Source organism: Notechis scutatus, chromosome 3 (assembly GCF_049901735.1).
Source record: "Notechis scutatus isolate UNSWTSFEM ecotype Mainland chromosome 3, rNotScu1.2, whole genome shotgun sequence".
NCBI classification, from domain to species: Eukaryota; Metazoa; Chordata; class Lepidosauria; order Squamata; family Elapidae; genus Notechis; species Notechis scutatus.
The window spans coordinates 102,957,388-102,978,981 of NC_142011.1; the positions used below are offsets into that span (position 1 = coordinate 102,957,388).

General features: G+C 38.4%; 1 protein-coding gene across 2 annotated transcripts; it reads right to left on the reverse strand.

Annotated features, from left to right (window-relative positions):
• Positions 1–1,773: 1,773 nt before the first annotated feature.
• NPL (N-acetylneuraminate pyruvate lyase) lies at positions 1,774–21,335 on the reverse strand. 2 transcript variants are annotated; one of them, XR_015748714.1, is made up of 13 exons: positions 21,212–21,335; positions 19,362–19,460; positions 17,739–17,812; positions 16,119–16,206; positions 12,945–13,002; positions 12,287–12,362; positions 10,185–10,277; positions 9,126–9,274; positions 8,636–8,682; positions 8,169–8,253; positions 5,467–5,506; positions 4,485–4,555; positions 3,273–3,405 (listed from the first exon to the last, which is right to left on the reverse strand). XR_015748714.1 is itself a non-coding variant. In XM_026669257.2 (12 exons), the coding sequence occupies exons 2-12, from the start codon at positions 19,424–19,426 to the stop codon at positions 3,239–3,241; spliced, it is 942 nt and encodes a 313-aa protein (XP_026525042.2). In that variant the 5' UTR covers positions 19,427–19,460; positions 21,212–21,335; the 3' UTR covers positions 1,774–3,238. The 2 variants fall into 2 exon arrangements, 1 of the variants encoding a protein (XP_026525042.2); XM_026669257.2 differs by lacking the exon at positions 4,485–4,555 and having other exon boundaries at positions 1,774–3,405.
• Between the last annotated feature and the right edge of the window lie 259 nt (positions 21,336–21,594).

Sequence of the window (21,594 nt, forward strand, 5' to 3'; positions counted from 1 at the left end):
TAGAAAACATGCTGGGTCTTCCTATTGGTGGAGGCCGTATTGTTGGAGAAACACGGTAGCAAATACTTTAAGTGAAGGCCCATGAAACTAAATAAGCACTGCCTTGGGAGGTGGCTGTAATTCAATGAAGATACACTGCAACAGTGTGCTAGGGAATATAGTAACAATGAATGCTACCATGGTCTGAGTCTGTAAAATTTAACAGATGCTAGTCTGCTCTTCTCACTTAATTTCTCTGGGTGCAAACGATATCCTATTCAACAAACTGGAACAAATATATGATTGGCCTGGTGTTTGGGTGGCTGTTAAAATCTGTTGGTTTTCTTGTTCTGGTGTTGGGCATGTTTTCATGCATGTCTCGTTTCTCTTTTTAGTTTTTACTTTAAGCCACCTAAAGCCAACAGGGAATTGGACACCCTTTAAATCCAATAAAATAAATCAATCTTGATTAATTTCGTGTTCTTGTAAAGGAAAGTTCTGTGCATTTTTTCGTGCATACTCAATCACAACCACTACTTTCTGAGAATGCCCAAACTATCAGAGTTGAAAGGATGCTCATTCACTTTGCTGCAGGATCCATTACAGCATCTCTGACAGCTTCTATTCAAAGAACTCCCTTATAGCTCTGCTGACTTACAACTCATACCATAGGAAATTACTCTTTATGTTTGGCCTGGCACTGGATCTGCTCTGCCCCCTGGGTCAATAAAAAGTAAGCCAACCCATTCTCTTTTAAGTATTTGAAAACACTAATATATGTTCCCTTCACTTGCCTTTCCTGTAGTCTAATCATTTAATTATACCTCAGAGCAGTGGTGGGATTCAATTTTTTTTACCACTGGTTCTATGGGCGTGGCTTGGTGGGTGTGGCAGGGTAAAGTTACTGTAAAATTCCCATTTCCTCCCCACCCCACTAACCTGCATTCCAGCTCCGTTCTCCTGTGCAGGGCAACAAAAGAAGACCCAGCCAATCAGCTGAGACTCGGGAGGCAGAGAATAGATGGGGTGGGGCCAGTCAGAGGTGGTATTTGCCGGTTCTCCAAACTACTCAAAATTTCCGCTACCGGTTCTCCAGAACTAGTCAGAACCTGCTGAATATCACCTCTGCCTCAGAGGGTTTGGTTTCCAAATCCTTCACCACTTTGGTAACCCTCTCTGAATTTGTTCTAAAGTTTGAGTATAGAGTACTCCAAATGGATCTGACCAGGGCAAAGTAAAATGAAACAATTACTTCCCATCTACCTCAAAATGGTAGTCAAAAGCAATACTCCAAATGGACACATTGCAGAGTTACTTGGGAAACAATCTTTACTCAACCATTAGCATTTAGCAAACAATTATCAGTAGTTAGAAATGTCATCAGCAGGCAACCAGCTACAACAATTAGTGGTTTCTCCTTTGTTTTCCTGTTCTGCCAACCTTCCATATTTATTAACAGAATCAGAAATACATTTGATATTAGCTTTGAAAGTGCACCTACTCGACCAACTCAAGTGTATGTCTCAGACAGTAATAGTATTCCTAGGCAGAGGACTCCCATTTGTAACTATCAAAAGGCATCATAAAGCTCTTGCGTATTTTTCTCATTAATGGAATGTTGCGAGCAAGACAATTAATGGTAGTTATAGAAGGGGAAAAAAGCAAGTGTAAACGATGGGTGGGCGATTATTCATTAAAGCCCTACCTGCACATTATAATTAAGATATAAAGAAAGAATATGATTCGATTTTGAAGTTCCTGGTTTTCTATAAGACCAAAAACTAATGGATTATAATAGAATTTTAATAGGCAGTCTTCATTAAGAAATACAGGGCTGAACAATTTCCCATGAAGAATATCTTGCCCATCTTCTAATGCAACAGGCAAGATGTTCAACACATTTTAAGATACATTTTCAGGGGTGTAAAATCTTAATCCCAATTACTATTATAATCCAAGGAATACCTGCATGCTAAACATACAATGGTCAGGATGTATTTGACACATAATCATTATTTGTAAAGAGCTTTCATTTTTCCTATTTGATCAGCACAAGGGAAAATCTGCCAATAATAGCATGGGTTAAAAAATATAACAAGTTAGCTTAATTGAGTGTTGTTTTAAATTCAAGATCTTACTGCCTCTTGCAGTTCTTTTAAAGAAGAACTCTACACTGTTTCTAGATAGCTGTTTGGTGACAAAATGATTGTATCTGCTACTGTTTCATCCATTTATTTGAACTACAACTCCCATAATCAGGATAGATTTGGTAGCTTGGAGGTGGGTTAGTTTAACACACTCAGGATATTATCAGATGGAAAGGAATTTCTTTTCATGATGTCTCCTTTATCATTCCTGAGCCTAGTAAACTAGTAATTCTAATAGTTAGAATTTCAATTTGATCAAGGAAATGCCAGCTTTACTCATTTTCACATCAAAACAGTGTCATCCAAGGTTAGTATAACAGTCCTTTCCTTTTCCTGCAATATTATAATATACTTTGAGGCTAATACTTATCTCATAGGCTGCCTATGGTTGAAAACTTGGTTGTAAACAAAAACATAAAGTTCAAAAACATAATGCTGAGAATAAGTTCCATTTCATGATTTACTTCTTTGTAAAGGTGAATGCGTGTATCCTAGATAAGTTGAGATGAAATCCCAGGTTATTTTTTAAAAAAATACTTTTTTGTTTAGCCTTCTAGGCAAGGAGTGTATAATTAGCTTTATTCCTTTTTTTTTATTACTCTTTCATTATTTTAAAAAATGGCACTTGTTTTTTTTTAAAGCTAGAAAACATTTGTTAATTACAATTCATTATTCCAATTGGACAAGTTCCTATTTCAAGTTTTCAACTATGTAAATTTCAAGAGTAAACATAAAAGACTTCCAGAGTTTGGGTTCTATAAATGCAGAGCTTTGAGCACTACATTATTGTTCATCCAGATATGAAAATAATAAGAAATAAATCAGTTGCTTAAATTGTGCTACGCTCTCTAATGTTGCAGAAGAATTTCAGGAGATAAGACTTCTTTATTTGTTGGAAACAAAATCCTCCTGTTTCAAAATTAGTTTCTTTCCCCTGTAAAACTTCAGTATTGGCAGACTATAAGCAGGTATCATCTTCCACACAAACAAGGCCAGATCATTCTGGATAGGAAGTTGTCCAGGCCAAATTCCTGAAACCTCATGAAAATGGTGCAATCCGCAAGTATTTCAAATCCTACATTTCAAGTTACCTGTTTATCAAATTATATGGACTATTTTTTTAAGACTGAACCAGAGAGACAGTTATTCAGGCTTTCCAGTTTGGTTTTTACTTTAACAATGTAGTCATCAGAGACAGGTGAAAGTGGAAGTCGCGGTGGGCCCATCGGGATCCCGGAAAATAATGTCATGACCGCTTTGATTTGTGGAACACCAAAGCCTGCCCAAAGTGCAAAAATAATTCAGTTAATATACTATAGCATATCAATTGATAGGTTTCTTTTTAGTGATGTGTTAATGTAATGCAGATAATGGCTAAGCAATGCAGTTATAAAATGCAATCACGTTGCTTAGCAACAGCAATCCTTGCAACTCTGCTTGCTTTCGTTATCCAAATCACAGGGTTGTTAGGTGAGGCAACTTCCCACAAGCTATTCATGACCAAAGTCGGGGGTGGGGGGGAAAGTTGGCAGAAATCTGCAAGTCTTCGGCCAGCAGGAATGGTGGGTCAGTGGAGGTTGGGGAGGGTGCGTGAAGGGAAGCATGAGAGGTATTGCATGGATCAGAGTGTTGTGGTTAGCTAGCAGCAATGAGGAGGATGTTCCTGAGGAGCCTGCGCTACGTGCGAGTGAGAGCAGGATGATTCATGGAAGAGCAGCACAGGCGACTCGGGAGTAAGAATGCTAATTAATGGCCCCTCCCTCCAGGGAATATAAGCCTGGTTTCAAACGGTTTTTGCCTTTGCAAAAGGCAAAAATGTTCAAAGGATTCAGTGTTGTGATTAAAGACTCTGATTTATTTGAAGACCTCTATCAAGGTTTTTCTAATTGGACTAATTGGCTGCAAGCCATCTGTTATCTACAAAGAGGTTTATTTTTAGATTAAAGCCTTGAAAGTTTGAGTTACTGAGTTTATCTGTGTTTGCTCTCGGGGAACCCGGCTGGGCCAGAACACAGACAGGGTGCGTGAAAGGTGCAGTCTGGGTTGGGGAGGGTACATGAGGGTGGCGCAATGGGGGTTGTGGAGGGTGTGCAAGAGAGGAGGTGCAGTGAAGTTTCAGGGAGGATGTGGGGGAGTGCATGAGGCTGGCGTGATTCAGGCACACAGAAACTAGGGGAAGGTGCCCGGTGGGAGATACCCTGGTGATCTGTGACCTTCCCTGCCAGCTTTGTAAGGAAGTCAGCAAGGAAGATTGCAGATAGCGATCATAACTAGTCATAAGTAGCAGCCTAAGTTACTGATAACAATCATGTGACTTGTGAGGGTACTGGGATAGCCAGAACTCTGGTTGTAACCTACCATTCATTCAGTGCTGATGTGAAGTTTGAATGGTTGCTGAATGAAAGGTTGTAGGTCAAGGAGTACCTATACTAAAATGAGAAAGATAGGGATTCAGATTCAAAGTAGAAGAGATGTTTCAAATCCGGGATGGGTGCAATCATTGTCCCTGTCAGTGGCTCCTAAAAAAGGCACACTTTTTTTTCTGGGCTAGAGTTAAGGAGGTGGGAACAAGTACAACTTTTGTCTTTACTGCCTCCTTAATTCCTGGAAGTGAATGGCTACTACTGGTATGTGATACTAGCAAAACGTATGGCTTCTTTAAGGATCACAGTTGTACCTGCTTCAGATTGCAATAGCTACACAATCCTTAAAAATGCATTTGAAAAAGGAAAGTCTGAATAAACAGAAAACAGGAAATCACCAATCACCTTGGTTAACGACCACTCGTTTAGTGACTGATTAAACTTATGATAGTACTGAATGAATGGTACTTACAATCAGCCACCACAGTCTTCCCCCCTCCCCCCTGATCTGGGTGTGATCATGCCCAGATTTCTAACCTTTACAATGCCCCACAGTCATGTGATTGTGATTTGTGGCCTTCTCTGTCAGTTTCCCTCAAGCAAAGTCAATGGGGAAGCCAGAAGGAAGTCAAAAGATGTGGTCACATGAGGTCCTTGCTGAACAACATAGTGATTTGCTTTAAAACAGTAATTGGGGACTGCTGGAATTGTTGCTAAGCAGCACTGTTATGTGGTATTGCATTTCAAGACTGCACTGCTTAACAATGGAGTTGCCAGGCCCAATTACCATTAAGAGAGGACCACCAGTAGAAGAAAATATGAAGAGCAATTTATAAAAGAATGAACGAAACATGCTTGAACAGAATTCTACAGAACTGAACTTCTGGGAGATGGAAACTATTTAGGGAAAACTGAGAAGCATTCAGTCCATTCTAGCGAGTTATTTAGCAAATGGGTTAAATTACTGAAGTACTTACCTAGTGAAATGAGAAAGCCAAAGAACTCCTGAATACAGAACTAAGAGAAACAAAGTATTATTACTATTCATCTAATGCAGTCAGTATTATATATTGTCTTGATGGAAACAACCAGGAAAAGGTTTCTGAAGTAACTGTAATAGCTAACGGTTATTTACATATATTTCTTTGTAACAAGGCAGTTGGATTGAGTAGTTCCTATATAAATTCTTCACACAATGCACACTGAAGTCTATGGCCTATATATTTCTTATCATAGAAATAGCTGTCAACTTGGAAATTGTCCAAATTATTTAAAATAATTCATAAAGTGTTAATGGGGGTACAAGAGGGAAAGTATTGTATCTCTTTTGTCTCTGTTGGCCACTATGAATGAAAAGAATGTAAGAACAGTTCTGGGATTCAAAAGACCTATATAGCAGGGGTGGGATTCTACCAGTTCGCACCTATTCGCTAGAACCGGTTGTTAACATTCTAAGCAGTTCAGAGAACTGGTTGTTAAAAGAAATTACTGGCCTAATCCTGTAAGGAAGGCAGGAAGGAAACATTCTGGTGTTGTTTACAGAAACTGCCTCTCAGTTAACCCTTATTACATTCTTGGCAGGACTAGACTTCCTGTCTCAGGAACTTCTCTAGGGTTTTTTTCCCCTCCTTTGCTGGTACTTTGCTTGTGTGGAGTGACCATTTAAAGTTACAATGGCACTGTGACTTATGACCATTTTTCACACTTACGACTGTTGTAGCATCCCCACAGTCATGAGAGGCCAAGCGAGGAGATGCGTGCCTCGATGTGATATTGAGTTGGCCACACCCAGCCAATAACATGACCACCAAGCCATGTCCACCCAGTCACATGACCACCAAGCCACGCCCACAGAACCGGTTGTTAAAATTTTTGAATCCCACCCCTGCTATATAGGCTAACATTTATCTGATTCATTACACAGAACTGTTGTTATATTCCACATTCTCTTTTAAGAGACTAATTATCTGATTCTATTTTAATCTGCTTTGAGGTATGGTTTTGAAATGGACACTGATTGGATCACCTTCTAGAACAGGGGTCGCCAACCTTTTGGACCTCAGGGACCACCAAACTCATAATTTTAAATCCCAGGGACCACTAACTACGTGGCCTAATTTGTGGGTGTGGCTTGGTGGGCATGTGATTGGCTGGGCATGCGTGTATGTAAATATTATAAAGATTTATATAAATATTGATTTTTTTATTAAAAAAGAGCAACTTTTACCCAAAATCAGGCAAAGCAGGCAGGCAGATTGAGTTGCTCACAGAATCACAGATTCATTCAGAGATCTATCTATCTGCCATCGGCTAGCTCAGTTCTGTCACATAAAATTTGTTTGCTGTCAGTCTGCACTAAATAATAGAACCTTCAGTCCTAAGGGAGGTTCAGCTGTGCTGAGCCGAAGATCTAAAGACTAGCTAGAAAGCAAGAAATCCAACCATTTCCTGCTTCCTAGCTAATCTAAATCTCCCGGCACAGCAGAACAGCTGATGTCGGGGGGAAAAAAGGAAAAATAGTAATTTAGCTGGTAAGTTTGCCGGGTAAGGAGTGAATAGGCAGGGAGGGTTCCCGCGGGCCATGTGGGCGGCGCAGCCTTGTGTTTCTGTGCAGCCTGGATTAATTGCTTTGAGGGGTGTTCTGGGGGTGACATTTCTCTGCAGCCCACCAAAATTTTCTCGCGGACCACCTGTGGGCTGTGGCCCACCGGTTGGCGACTGCTGTTCTAGAAGACCTTATCAAGAACAAATATGACTGTTAATTCTGGAATTTTCTGTTACTTTTGAGGCTATTAGTCATGAAAGCCTTCTGGGGAAGATAATAAGTATATAATCATTATATTGTACTCTAGTTCCTATTTGGACATATTGTTTCAGAAAGTAACAGCAAAGGATTAATGATCTACATGAGCATACTAAGCAAGATATCATTACACAGATGACATTCCAATTTTTTTAAAATTTTCACTTCAGACAAAGTTATCCAGGATTTGTATTGGTATGTTGAATCCCAGAGGATTAATGGGGCTGAATTAATTACATTCTATTATGACATTTCGCACTAATTTGTATAAATGAGAAATGGGGGACTCTTTAGAGGAGTTTTCTTTTCAGATCCAGACCTCCTATGGATCACAACCTGAGATGTTCCCATCATCAGTAATCTACTTGTTTAAGAATGCTTGAAGTCTGTTGCTATTGTCTTGTCACTTTCTAACTCTTTCTATTTATTTATCCAAACACTGTTCCACTCTCTTCTAATCTGTATAATACTTCTGAATCAATTCCACACTTTCAATTTCATAATACTTTCATAGGACTGTAATACATGCTATGGCTTAATATTTAATTTAGTTTAATTTATTAAATTTACCATGATGCCTGAATCCTAGTGGTAATTATTGCAAGTAACAAGCAATTTGCAATTGGCTTTAGTCAGACACACACTCACACACAGGGATCTAATTATGTGACCTGTTAAGTTTACTACTTGGGTAGGAGATCAACGGGAGATCCCAGGTTCTAAGCTAGAGTGAAAAGTAACAACAACAACAAAAATCCAGAAGGCAGCAATGGCAAACCACTTCCATATTAGTAAACAAAACTAATATGAATAGGTCCATGTAATTCATCAGAGGTTGAGTTTGACCTTAAGACTTATTTTTCAGCAGAAACATACCTCATATTTTTGTGCTGTATACAAATCTCCAGAGGCAAAAGCTTCCAATATTAAGTTATGTACCCAGCCCAGGTAGTTATATGTACTGTTAAAAAAAGAGAGAGATACCAATAGTGAAAAAGTAAATTAAAGCATTCAAAACTTGTCTGCATAAAGCTGGCTTTGTAACAACAGTATTTGGAACCAGAATTTCCATTGCTAAGTGCTGTGATCATAAAATGTGACATGTGATTGCACTGCTTAGTGACCATAATCCCAGCAGTCCATTGCCGTTGTTAACCAAATCTCACTGACTAGTAGGTGAGGATGTACCCTAATCCAAATCATTTTCCACCATTTCTTTGATATTAATGTAACTCTTGTCCCGCAGTGAGTTGGACTCAGCAAGTTGGCTGTGGCGAACCTCTACACAAGATACAGCACCCAATTCATAAAGGCCCTTCACTCATGTACAAAAGACAACTTACCTTCCAACTGCCCCATTTGCTCCTATCACCAGTGCACTCAGGAGTTGCTACTTAGTAAGAAAGAAAAATGGTATTTACACGTTTTATTTACATATCACTGCAGCCAACAGAAGTGTTCCCATAAAACCAATTGTAATTGACATAGTTCAATCATAATAATGCTATTTTTGGCAAGATGGCAATCATTTCCCAAACCCGTCTATTTTCCTGGACAGCCCCTCCAGCTATTCATTCCCTCCTCCTGTCGATTTTCCATTCTTTCTTGGGATTGTCCTACTCCACAGATTTTAGCTTTTACACCCAAACCAGTCAAAGACAAAGGCTCTTGCCATGTAGAGATTTGCATCCTCATTAAAATGTATCACATTTTGCTCAAGGAAAGCCCTAAGAATATTCAGCATTCAGAATACAACTCTATTTATAGTCATATTCTCAGAGGAAGCCACCCTGTGTCGACTATAGTTAACAACTTTGTATATAAAACCCTTACCTCATCCACACCATACATAAACACAAAATGGTCTTGTTCACTTTTTTGCACGCATTGCCTCAGATCCAGGAGGTCTCTGTCACTGAACTTCACCCCCTTAAAGGTGGGAATCTGCTCTTTCATACTATCTAGTAATTCTTCAGCACGAACTGTACAAAAAGAGACTTGCAGTAAACCAAGTGTTCATGTCTGATCAAGAAAGAGTCATTATCACTGTTGCATCATTGCAATAATAAGCTAAAGATAAAATTGTTTATTGCACATGCATACTGTGTTGCAATTCTACTCAACAAAGCCAAGAGTGGTTATTAAAAGTGGGAAGCTTTTCCTACAGCAGCTTTTTGCAATGTGGCATCTTCCAGAATCCAGATATTTTTTTTTTTTAAACCACTCCCAATTCAGGTATTTGGGCCTTATCCAACTACAGGTAGTCCTTGACTTACGACTACAATTGAGTCCAAAATTTCTATTGTTAAATGAGATATTTGTTAAGTGAGTTTTGTCCCATTTTACCACCTTTCTTGCCACAGTTGAACCTCTGCAGTTGTTGGGTTAGTAACATGGTTGTTAAGTGAATTTGGCTTCCCCACTGATTTTGCTCATCAGGTGGTCACAAAAGGTGATCCCATGACCCTGGGACACCGCAGCGGTCATAAATATGAGTCAATTGCCAAGCATCTGAATTTTGATCATGTAACTATGGGGGTGTAAGTATGAAAAGCAGTCCTAAGTCCCTTTTTTCAGTGCCTTTGTAAGTTTGAACAGTCATTAAACAGTCATGAACTGTTGTAAGTCGAGGATTACCTATACTACGTTATTTTGAGGTGTCTTATTCTCTATCTTTGCCAATAAATCAATTCTACTGTGTTCAAGAAAGTTTCCTTAGAAGAAAACAAGCATAGAACAGCGGTCTTAAAGGAACATTACTTAGACATGGTTTAAAAATTCAAGAAAAATGAATTACAGAAATTTAAAATGTAAACTGAATAATTAAAACAGAACTGCTTATCACTCAAGTTATTTTGAAATATACTGGATTTCTGCATTTGTATCACTTACATTTAATGCCAGTGATAGGAGGAATGTGATAATAATAGAATGGGATATTAGGAGCTTCAGATGCAACATCCCGGAAGAAGGCAACCAATTCATCTAAAGTAGGACAAGGGAAGCAATGTGGAACATAGAATAATGGTAAATATACAGCTGAAAATGGAGAAAGCATTATTTTGGGCTTTCATTCTAGGGCTATGTTCTTCAACTTTACACATTTTGGTTATTTCATCATCATCCAGGCCGAACTGGAAAAGATTGATGGAACCTCAGTTCAGCCCTTTTGGAAGGCACAGCGTTGTCAAAGTTGAAGATTTTAGCTGCTGAATTCATATTAATTACTTTAAACAGTGGTTCCTTGATTAACCACAACTGCAGGGTCTGTTTTTGTTTTTTTTTTCAGATCAAAAGTTGACCCATTAGTTGTGACAGGAATTGACTAACTGGCTTGATGTTTGAGCCTGATGTTATGGGCTGAGAGACTGAGTGACTGGCCCAAAGTCATGCAGCCAACTTTCATGCTAAAGTCTAGAACTCATAGTTGGCTTCTGGTCTGTTACCTTAACCATGAGACCAGGTGTGTCCAACCCATGGCCCACAGGCCCCATGAGGTTCTGGGACATCTAGTAATGCAACCCCACAAGATCATAAACCTGTAACATTATTATATGATTTTATGTTATAAAACTCAACTGAAAACCACAGTTGGGCCCGAAGTTTCTGTTGCTAAGTGAGACAATTATTGAGTTCCTCCCCATTTTACAACCCCTTTTTGCCACGGTTGTTAAGTGAATCTCGGCAGTTAGATTAGTAACATGGCTGTTAAGTGAATCTGGCTTCCCCATTGTCTTTGCTTGTCAGGTCGCAAAAGGTGATCAAGTGACCCTGGGACACTTCAACAATCATAAATATGAACCAGTTGCCAAGAGTCTGAATTTTGATCCTGTGATCACAGGAACACTGCAACAGTCATAAGTGTGAAAAATGGCCATAAGCCATTTTCCCCCCAATGTCTTTGTAACTTTGAACAGTCACTAAATGAATGGTTGTAAATTGAGAACTATCTGTGTATTATATATTTTATATGTCCTCTTCGCTCAATTTGGCCCAGGGAAGCCAAAAGGTTGGACACCCATGAATTAAAAATCAAATGTATCTTCACTGCTTGTAAATATTCAGGCACCTGTCCAGAATGAATAAGAACAGAAAAACGTTCAGCTTTTTCTTGAATGTTCGTTCCTTGGCAGGCTCTTTAGTAGATGCCTGGAACAAAAAGTAATTATTTCCAAGCGAGGATCTCATAGAATCTTCATTAGCCAGTTTGAAATGAAAGGGATAGAATTATAAAAGCTGGACTTTTCTGTGTAAAGCACTCTGACAACTATAAAACGTGCATACAAAATGTTTTATGAGTTGACAGTGAATTACGTGTCTCAGAGTTGGCTATGCCCAGGCTAATGCCAGAATGTCAACTTCAAATACAGCTTTTTTTAGTTTTGGGAGTGTGGCTCAAGGCTCATGATTTAATTGGAGTAACTGCCGGAATCCTGACACACTCTAATTTGCAGAAAGCCAGCATGCTCAGCTTACCTTTTGTCATCAAGGAAGCAACAAGGACTCAAAAAATCTCTTTTCTGCAAACCTCATCTGGCTGCTGAGATTTCACAAGATATATGGGCTGCTCATATACCATCTGCATGCAACGCTATATTCATTTTTTTTTTCCTACACTCTCACCCAAAAAAACCCCACACAGCTCTGCCTGTATGCATTTTGAGGAACCTGGAGAGAAAATTATAGGCTGGAAACAGCAGCCAGCTAAAGAGCTGGTTTTGCAAAAACTGCCTTCATTTCCAATATTTTATCACAGCTGTGAGCAGCTTATGACTTCCCCAAACGGCTTTCTCTACAGAGCTTGGAGCTTCCTCTGAATAATGGTGCAGTTTTCTATTCAAAACATTTGCAGAATCTTTAATATCAGCCCAAACCTCTAACCAAAAGATTGCCCATCTTTACTATAATTTACATGTTTATGTATTTATGAAACCTGTTTAAGAAGGGGCTGACAAGTGGGAAAACAATTTGGTGAAATGTAATGATCTATTCACCTTTATTTATGTGTTTGAAGAAAAAAGGGGAAATGACAGATATGCCATCCGCTCCTATCTGGGCTGCATGCTTGGCCTGGAAACAAAGAAAGGAAATGAACTGAAAAGAGATATTTATATGGCTATTGTTAAATAATGCTGAAAAAAATGAGAAATGTTAAGCAGTTAATATGGCAATAGGATCTGCTGATGTCAGACTATAAAAGCTCCCCAGTGGCTTAGCAGCAGGGGAGGTTAAACTCACATCCTCAAGTGGCATATTTGGACATTTTCCCCCTTCACTAAACTGGGTGGGGGTGGGGCCCAGAGGCTGTGAGTTTCACACCCTTGCTTAACAGTCAGAAGAAGAAATTTAGGAAGAACACATCCTGATTGATGAAGCAGTTAAAAGTGATAGGGGAGTATTGTACCTTTAAACTTGGAAAATTCTGTTAATGAAGCCTTAAAGAGAACTAGTTAATCTAATCATGTTTCCTGTCTGGTTTTACCTGGAAAATTACCTATGGCGATAATGAAATTGGCTCCCTTTTTGATCGCTCAGACCATATTTGGGAGTAATGCCTCCTTTTTGGAAAAGTTTTCTCCTTGCTCTCAGTATTCTGCTGTGTAAAAATCGAAGCACGGCCAAAGAGAAAAGTGCACAAACAGACACACTCACCAGATCCTTGGATTCAGGCAAGCTCAGTGATCCAACATGAATTATTACATGATCCAGCCTGCAGGGAAAGAAATTAAAAAAAAAAGATTATCAAAATATGGGAGTGTGATAATTAAACTGATGATTAATTATTTCTCAATATTATCTTGCTTTATGTGTTATATGACCTTGATGTCTATCACTGATAAGCTCACATTTTAGCAATCTTATGTGGGGAGAGTTGGAGGAGGAGGAAGAGCTTATTCCCTTAAATAAAATGCAAATATCCCTCAGCCCAGGGGTCTTCAAACTAGACAGCTTTAAGACTTGTGGACTTCAACTCCCAGAATTCCTCTTCCAGTCATGTTAGCTCAGGAATTCTGGGAGTTGAAGTCCACAAGTCTTAAACTTTCCAAGTTTGAAGACCCTTGCCTTAGCCCCATGGTTGCAGCCACTACTGAAGAGGAGATGCGTTTAAATGGGTGGTATTAAGCCTATGGTCATGCCTGTTTATTTAAAAAAAAAAAAAACATACCCACAGCATTGACTGATACTTTGGCTTTACTCTCTATAGCCTTCTTATTGCATCAAGTCTGAATTTCAAAATTTGGAGGCAATGTATGATCTTTAACTTACAATCACAATTGAGCCCAAAAATTCCATTCCTAAGCAAGACAGTTAATGAAAAGTGCCCCATTGTACATCTTTTTTGACACTGTTGTTAAGTGCATCACTGCAGTTGTTACTTTAAAAGCTGTTAAGCAAGTCTGCCTTTCCCTATTGACTTTGCTTGTTGGAAGCCAGCTGGGAAGGTTACAAATGGTGTGCCAACCCTGAAGCTGACCTCTTGGAGCTTCAGTGTTGACCTCGGTCAATATAGGGATAGGGAGCGGGGATTAGAGATAGCTGGGCTTGTGTAGTCATCATAAAATATTTTCTCAAGACTTTCTCCTGGGAGCCAAGGACAGTCTCACACCTGGTCGAAGGAAGGAAGAGTGATGTCACCAGACCAGCGGGTGCTGCAGTGATTGGGCCATGTGACTGATTGATTGGGATTGAAGGAAAAACTTTTATTTTTAATCAGGTGAAAACCAGATATGTGCCAATATGATATTTCCAATAAAGCTATTTGAGGAATTCACTTGCCCGGAGTTTTTGCTTGCAATGGAGTCATTACTTGGAACCCTGACATGGTGATCACCTGACCTTGGGACAGTGCAACTGCATGCTAACTGCCAAGAGTTCGAATTTGGATCACATAACCATGCGGATGCTACAATGGTCATAAGTATGAAAAAATGGTCATAAGTCACTTTTTCAACGTTGTTGTAACCTCAGTCACTAAATTAATGGTTGTAAGTTGAGGACTACTTGTATTTTGCATATCTCCAAAAAAGGGAATAATTTCAATTACATCATATAATCTTACATGCAGGTGCCCAGAACCATTTATTTGAAACTACATATTAAGTGAAAAAAGTCAAGCCTGTAATTATTTTGTATCTGTTAAGAGCTGAGATATTTTCTTTGAAAAAGCATTTATACTACTGACTCCAAAACTTAAGAATCTTTTTTCTGCCAGCTCATGATCATTTTGTTGGAGAGAATTTGCTGACACTGTAAACAACTCAGAGAGGGCTGTAAAGCACTATGAAGCCGTATATAAATCGAAGTGCTATTGCTATTTTCATTGCCAGCAATTGGTGGATTTTCCCCTACTAGTATCTAAGCGTTGTATGGACATTGGTTGGTGTCTCTTATTCTTTCTAACCTGTTTCTGTGATGTTGCCTTCATCTTACCCCCAACCATAACTGAGGTAGCTTAAAATTACTCCTATCAGTTACTGTTCAGGGTGGTCAGTTATTTTACCATTCCAACTAATGCTGGCCTCCACACTGGAGATAGGTTTGCAAATCTAATGATTAAAGAATTTTCTTTTCCTCTGCCTAGTCTGCCTATCCTACCTGGCTCAAGGTTGACTCTGCCTTCCATCCTTCCGAGGTCGGTAAAAGAGGACTCAGATTGTTGGGGGCAATATGCTGACTCTGTCATCTGCTTAGAGAGGGCTGCAAAGCACTGTGAAGTAGTATATAAGTCTAAGTGCTATTGCTATTGTTTCTCCTGGCCAGGCAGTGAAAATTAGTAGGTGAAAAAGAGAGTTCTAACAGATGGCTAAACCTGTGCATTTAGCTATCTCTCCAAACCATAGCTAGTACTTTGTTCAGTGGATGGGTGTTGTTTTTTTACTGGCTGGTGATACTGAGAGGATGTGGGAAAGGAAACATCCTAGCACAGGAAATAAGGACACTGACATGTTAGGAACTGAGGCAGCTGGGACTGGCAATGACAACAGCAGCATCTATAACTGAGACGGTCTTTGAAATGCTCAGAATTTCATATAGCCAATCAGTGCAATTATCAGCTTACCAATAAGACAGCGTTGTCAACAACTCTCTATCATCTCTCTCCCCTGTTGCCAGATCCACACTTTTATGTTTGGTGTTTTATCCTTGGAAAAAGGATCTTTGCATAGAGCTTAAGTGATCACAATGACAGTAGCTACAAAGTCACAGTAGAAATACTCTCATGGAGTGGAGTTCATAAAGGGATTTTTCTTGTTTCTGAACCAGAATTATAGCACAAGAGTCCTGTCTTGGTCAACAGCGTTATCCCTTTCCCCAGATGCAATCTTTTTTTGCCTCATTGTCAGCCTCTGGATCTACAACTACTGCTGAACTACCACTTCCAAGTAGCCTCAGCCAACATGACCAATGGTAAGGCATGTTGGGGGTTATTGATCAGCAGCATGTAAAGTCCCACTTCTGCCTGAGACAAAATAAGGCAGATATAACTAATTCAATAGATCTAACCTGGTATCTTCCAGATGTGTTGAACTTAATTGACAGTTGCATAGTGAACCATCAACTATAAACAGTGAAGTCCAGCAGCTTTGAAATAAATCAGGTTGAGGAAACTGTCACAGTAATTGCTTCCTATTTTCCCTCTTTGCTCAACAGGAAGAAGCAAGAGAATTTTCAAATAACAATTAACTTATTATAAATAACCAATTCTGCAAAATTCTGTGAAAACAATCTCATTCACTGGCATTATCCCCACCCCCCCCAAGCAACAGCATCAATCTGAGAATGCAGATTTCACAATCTACTGCAACCTCTGCCACAAAGATTACTCACTTATTCTTGCCTTGAGTCACCCATTCCTCTGCCAGCTGTTTTCTCTCCTGAATGCTTAGGGATAGACCTTCTCCTGTTGTTCCATTCACTGTTGTTAAAATATATATATTTGACATATAAAAGAATAGAATATAAAGTGATTTAACAAAGAAAGTTAAAAGACACATTACATTACATTGCCTTCAAGGCATCTAATGCGATTGTAAATATCAAAACCTAATGGTGACACTTCCCCTAGAGTTCACTTGGCCACATCCCTCAAAACTTCAGGTGGCAGGTTAAAACAGCTTTATTTGGAAACATTCACAACAGACATATTTGGAAATAAAAATAAAGCAAAATTATTCAGAACTGTCATTCAAACCAACAGGAGCAATTAAAATTAAACCAACTAGAAAAATGGACATGGAAAAATCAAGCAAGGATGGCAGACATTTTTTTATTACTGAGAAAACTGAAAAAAATCAGTTTAGTATTTATTAAACTTACATGCATTTATTTCTTATTTCTGATGGTTTTACTATTTATTCCCAAGTTTTCTTAGTTGTGCAGGAAGGTTTTCTCATCTAATGCCCATCAAATGTGTCAGATACTTGGAAGTTCCTAGTCACATCTCAGCATGATTATCCTTGGTGCTCTCTGTGCTTGTTTTCTTGCAGACATTTCATTACCCTAACCAGGTAACATCATCAGTGGTAGTAAGCAGTGCTGTTTGCTGTCAAGTTTATATTCTGCTGACTTGCTTGTCTATGTGGGTGGGGGTGGTTTTAGAGGTTCTTTGATTGGTCTGTTTACTGCTAACTTTGGCAGTTTCTTATATTGGGGTATTGCTTACTTGATTGTTGGGTCTGAAGTTAACCTTGGAGTTAATTTATGCTGATCTGGTTGTTGATTACTGGTGGAGAGATGCTGGCAACCAGATCAGCGTAGATTAACTTCAAGGTTAACTTCAGGCCCAACAATTAAGTAAGCAATACCCCGATATAGAAACTGCCAAAGTTAGCAGTAAACAGACCAACCAAGGAACCTCTAAAATTGATTTTGGGTAAAAGTTGCTCTATTTTTTTTATTAAAAAATCAATATTTACATACATGGTGTGCTGTGAGTTAATTTTGTGATTTTTGCTTGCTAGCAAATTTTATGTGACAGACTGAGCTAGCCGATGGCAGATAGATAGAACTCTGAATGAATCTGTGATTCTGAGCAACTCAATCTGCCTGCCTGCTTTGCCTGATTTTGGGTAAAAGTTGCTCTTTTTTTAATAAAAAATTCAATATTTATATAAATATTTATAATATTTACATACAAGCCATGTCCAGCCAGTCACATGACCACCAAGCCACACCCACAAATTAGGCCATGTCCACAGAACTGGTTAGTGGTCCCTGGGATTTAAAATTATGAGTTTTGTGGTCCCTGAGGACCTACAAAGACTCTTCCAACTCTGTTAATTTGTTAAATGGACTGTATTTGTGTTCAGTTTAGTTATATGCTGGATAAGTCACCATTCATCTCTTCTTGGTTATCCATATTTGATACTGTATCTGTTTCTGAACCAGAAGCTGTTCTTTTTATTCAAAAGAAAAATTTCCTCGGAATACATATTATCTATATCTTACCAAATACATTCTTGACACCTTGCTGATTTATTAGGTAATCCACATACTGTCTGATCAGAGAGAGATTGATGTTTCTAAAAAGAAAAAGGAACATAACAGAGCAGATGGAACTAGTTATAAAAAACTTTTTACAAGTAACATCTTACAAACTAAAGTTCTTAAAGAGTTGGAGCTTCAGATTCCCCCCCTCCTCGCCCCTTCTGTCATTGGCACAAAATAGTGAATAAGATTGAATAAGCAGCTTCTACTACTTCCCTCAAAGTACATTTTATAAAGGGGGGAAATTAGTTTATAAAAGCAAGCAGAAAGTGGTTCAAACAGAATAATCTGTTAAGAGTTGAATTTCGGTTTGACTTTCAAGATTTTGCTTTGGAACAAGTTTTAGCACACATAGAAAGGCATTTTCACCATCACCTTTCCTATTAAAATCCAGGGAGGATCAATGAAGGACAAAAGGTCTCAAATATCCCCAGCTAGAGACAGCTTTTGTCCCAGAAATATGAAAGTAACCAAAGGCATTGTCCCCTGTGCTATACATTCTCATTCCAAATTTACTACGTTTTGCTCAAAACTATTCTTCACATAAATAAAGCTGACAGTCACATTATCTCCAATAGCCTGAGAAAGTCAAGCTAATTTTGGATGCCTTCATCCTTGCACAATATCAGCAGCAGCCTCCTAGTTCACTAACTGCTCTTAAGTTTACCAAACAAGAGTTACTGCCGAGTGTTCTACAGTTGGATAAAGTCTCTGACAGGTGTATTTGTTATAGAGAAAATTGATGTACCACCAAGTCAATGTCAACTTTCAGCAACCACATAGAATTTCTCCAGGATAATCAATGCCTAACCTGGCCCTTCAAGTCTTCCAATGATGTGTACCCATTGCTATTGTAATCATGTCTGTTGCTGATCATACTCCTCTATTTCATTCCACCTTTCCCAGTACCATGGACTTTACATGGGAGCTGGATGTACCTACAATGTCTCCAAAATATTAACAAAAGACTGCTTACAATATCAGACACAAGTCTGTTACAGCATTTTCTTCTTCCAAATTGACTACCGTAGTGCCAAATGATACTGGTAGTATATTTTCGAAAAACCTTGGTTTATTCTATATTGCAGTGACATGACTCTGCATTAGGCCCTCCTGCATCTGACGAGAGAATCTATATAGACTAGAAACTGAAAAACTACTTCAGACACACCTAAGGATTTGAAAACCAGCTATATTGAAAACTGTCACACACAGAGATACATGCACAATGTAAGTCTCAAGAATTACTTTCCAAAGTAATTATTAAATACAGGGAAGATAAAAGCCAAGTGCAGAATAAAAATGGATTTTAGCAAATGTAGAAGACAGGAAGGGAAAATTGCAAAGTATACATTCCATTTGTATAGTTGAATAAAGGTATTTCAGGCAATTCAGGTTGTGTTAAATACTTCTAAAAACAAAAAAAAAACTAAATATGATAAGACTCAAGGCACTAGTTAATTATTGCTATGTGGAAGGCCATTGCACCTATATTTGAAAATGTTTGAAAATAGTACATTTAAATTAATTTCTGAGCCCACCAAACTGATCTAATACTGCTTTTAGCATCAATAAAACATTTACCCATCTTCAGTCATTGGAGTAATGGTGGCAGCAACCAGCCCCTGTAGCTTCTTCTGGAGCGCCATGAAACAAGCTGAGTCAGATATAGAAGAAATCTGTCTGGAATAAGGAAAAAAAATACTGAGCAGTGGGTGATTTCTGTTAATACTAAAACTTTAAGGCAAAGTTCAGGACCAAAAATATGTAAACATCTTCCAAGAACATTGCTTACTATTTCTGGTATAGGACTCTGGCCACAAATCATGTGGTAACATTAGACTCAAACAGCTTTGTGGAGTTTCATCAACAACATATAACAAATAATGCAATATGTTGAGGCCATCAACAATATAATGTTGAGGCTATATGTTGACTAGATCTGACTGGCCCTGAGTGACCAGGGCCAGATAAATATTCCTGGAAATCAATGGAAGATATTCAACAGTCTTATTACTGATGAACAGAGGTTTTAGTTTGGACCCCAGTTTAGTTTGGATTTGGAAAACAGGTTTCTTAATTGGTGCTGGTCCAGAGACCTATCAACTCTTCTAGGATCACAATTATCTTTCATTGGATAGCATTGGAATTAATAATATTTTTTAAAAAACCCTAAATTTCAGGAATAGTAATTTCATTAAGAGGATATGAAATCTGCTAACTTTCAGCGCAACAGGTTGATGAATTTTGTTAGGTGTTGTTACATTTTAATTTGTCCTAATCCAAAACACATCCTATGCTTTTTCTCCAGCTTACATAGCAATATTTTCCCCCACTCCCATCACATGAAGAGACTGGAGAGTATATTCTTTTCGGCATTTACCCAATATTACTATCAGATTTGGCATTTGTCTTCCATGGACTCAGTGCCTAATTTATTTTGGTTAATACTATAGAGCTATTTTATTTGTATAAAGGAGTGCTAGGAGTGTTCCTGCTAATTGTCGAGAACAAAGGTAATTCAAAATGTAATCTCTTACTTTGTTTTCAGACAGAGAGGAATCATTGCTTTCTATCTACAGTAAACTAATTTAATTAGGCTTTTTTCAGAACACCTAACAGGCAGCAACATGTGATAGGTGGAACTTCCGGCACAGCTTTTAAGGATCGCATAAACACAATCATGAGTAAGAATTTTGTAAAACTCATTGCTAGCTCCAATATTTGATAAGTTTCATCCAAGCGTTGGACAAGTAATGTTTCACATGGACACAAGTACACCCAATTTCATTGGCAGAAGCCAAACTTTTTCATTTTATGAAAAAAAAATAATCCCAAAACTCAGTTCCTAAATTTCTCTCTAAGCTCATGTGAAAACCTACTTTCAGACCATTGCTACCTTCCCTGAACGCTGCTTTTGCAAAGGGACATCAAAAGTAGATGAGCCACTATTTAAACTTAAGAGTTTACATTATTATTTAAATAGTCATATAATTCTTTTTAAATAATTTAAAAACAAAATTTTAATTTAAATAGTGCTTTAACTTCTTTAATATATTTTAAACAATTTATTGAAATCATTATTATTGTCGAAGGTCACTACTATAACAGCTCTTTGATGTATTTTTCTTGTCACTTTTAATTTGTCCCGATTCCCCCTTTTTCCTTTTATGTTAGTTTGCATTTTAATGTTTGATTTTGAAATTTAATAAAGCTATATCAAAAGAAAAAGATCAGCTACAGCACAGATGTTTAGCCAGTCACGAGCTTCGCTTCCTCAATCTCAGTTGTTGTTTTTTTCCCCTTGTTTTTGTTTTCTTTTATGGGTGTTTTGAGATCTTTTTACACCCAAAGGAGGGCTCTATCCTCATACTCTCCTTTCCAATCCAAGTTAAGCCAATGCTTCCCAAAAATGCAATACACAATAAACTTACCACTCCGCTATTCGGGATCAATGAAGTCCAACGTCGGTTTCAACATCACACTAAGCAGAAGAGACGTCTCCTCCCTCCGCCCTTCTCTCTGTTTTCACCCCCCTCTTCCCCCTCCCACTTTTTTGGAAATACTGAGCATGCCCGGAAGCAATACTTAAATCCGCTGCCTTGAAATTAACTCTTCACAGTATCCGAGGTTGGAAGGTTGTCCGCCGAGAAGTGTCAAAAGGGATTCATAGCGGAGTGAAATTCAAACGCTTATATCCTACGGAAACTGCGAAGGGCTTTGTACTGAAGAAGTTCGTCCCCGTTTTGTTTTTGTTTTTGTTTTGTTTGAGCAATATTTCTTTTTAAGACCTGTAGCTCCGCGTTTGGAAAGAACG

Coding starts and splice junctions, on each gene's coding strand:
- NPL (XM_026669257.2), bottom strand. CDS start 19,426: ATGGCGCTCCAGAAGAAGCTACAGGGGCTGGTTGCTGCCACCATTACT. Junction 8,683..9,125: donor TTATGTATGGTGTGGATGAG/GTAAGGGTTTTA, acceptor CTTACTAAGTAG/CAACTCCTGAGTGCACTGGT. Junction 3,406..5,466: donor TGGCTTTCTCATTTCACTAG/GTAAGTACTTCA, acceptor CACTTTGGGCAG/GCTTTGGTGTTCCACAAATC.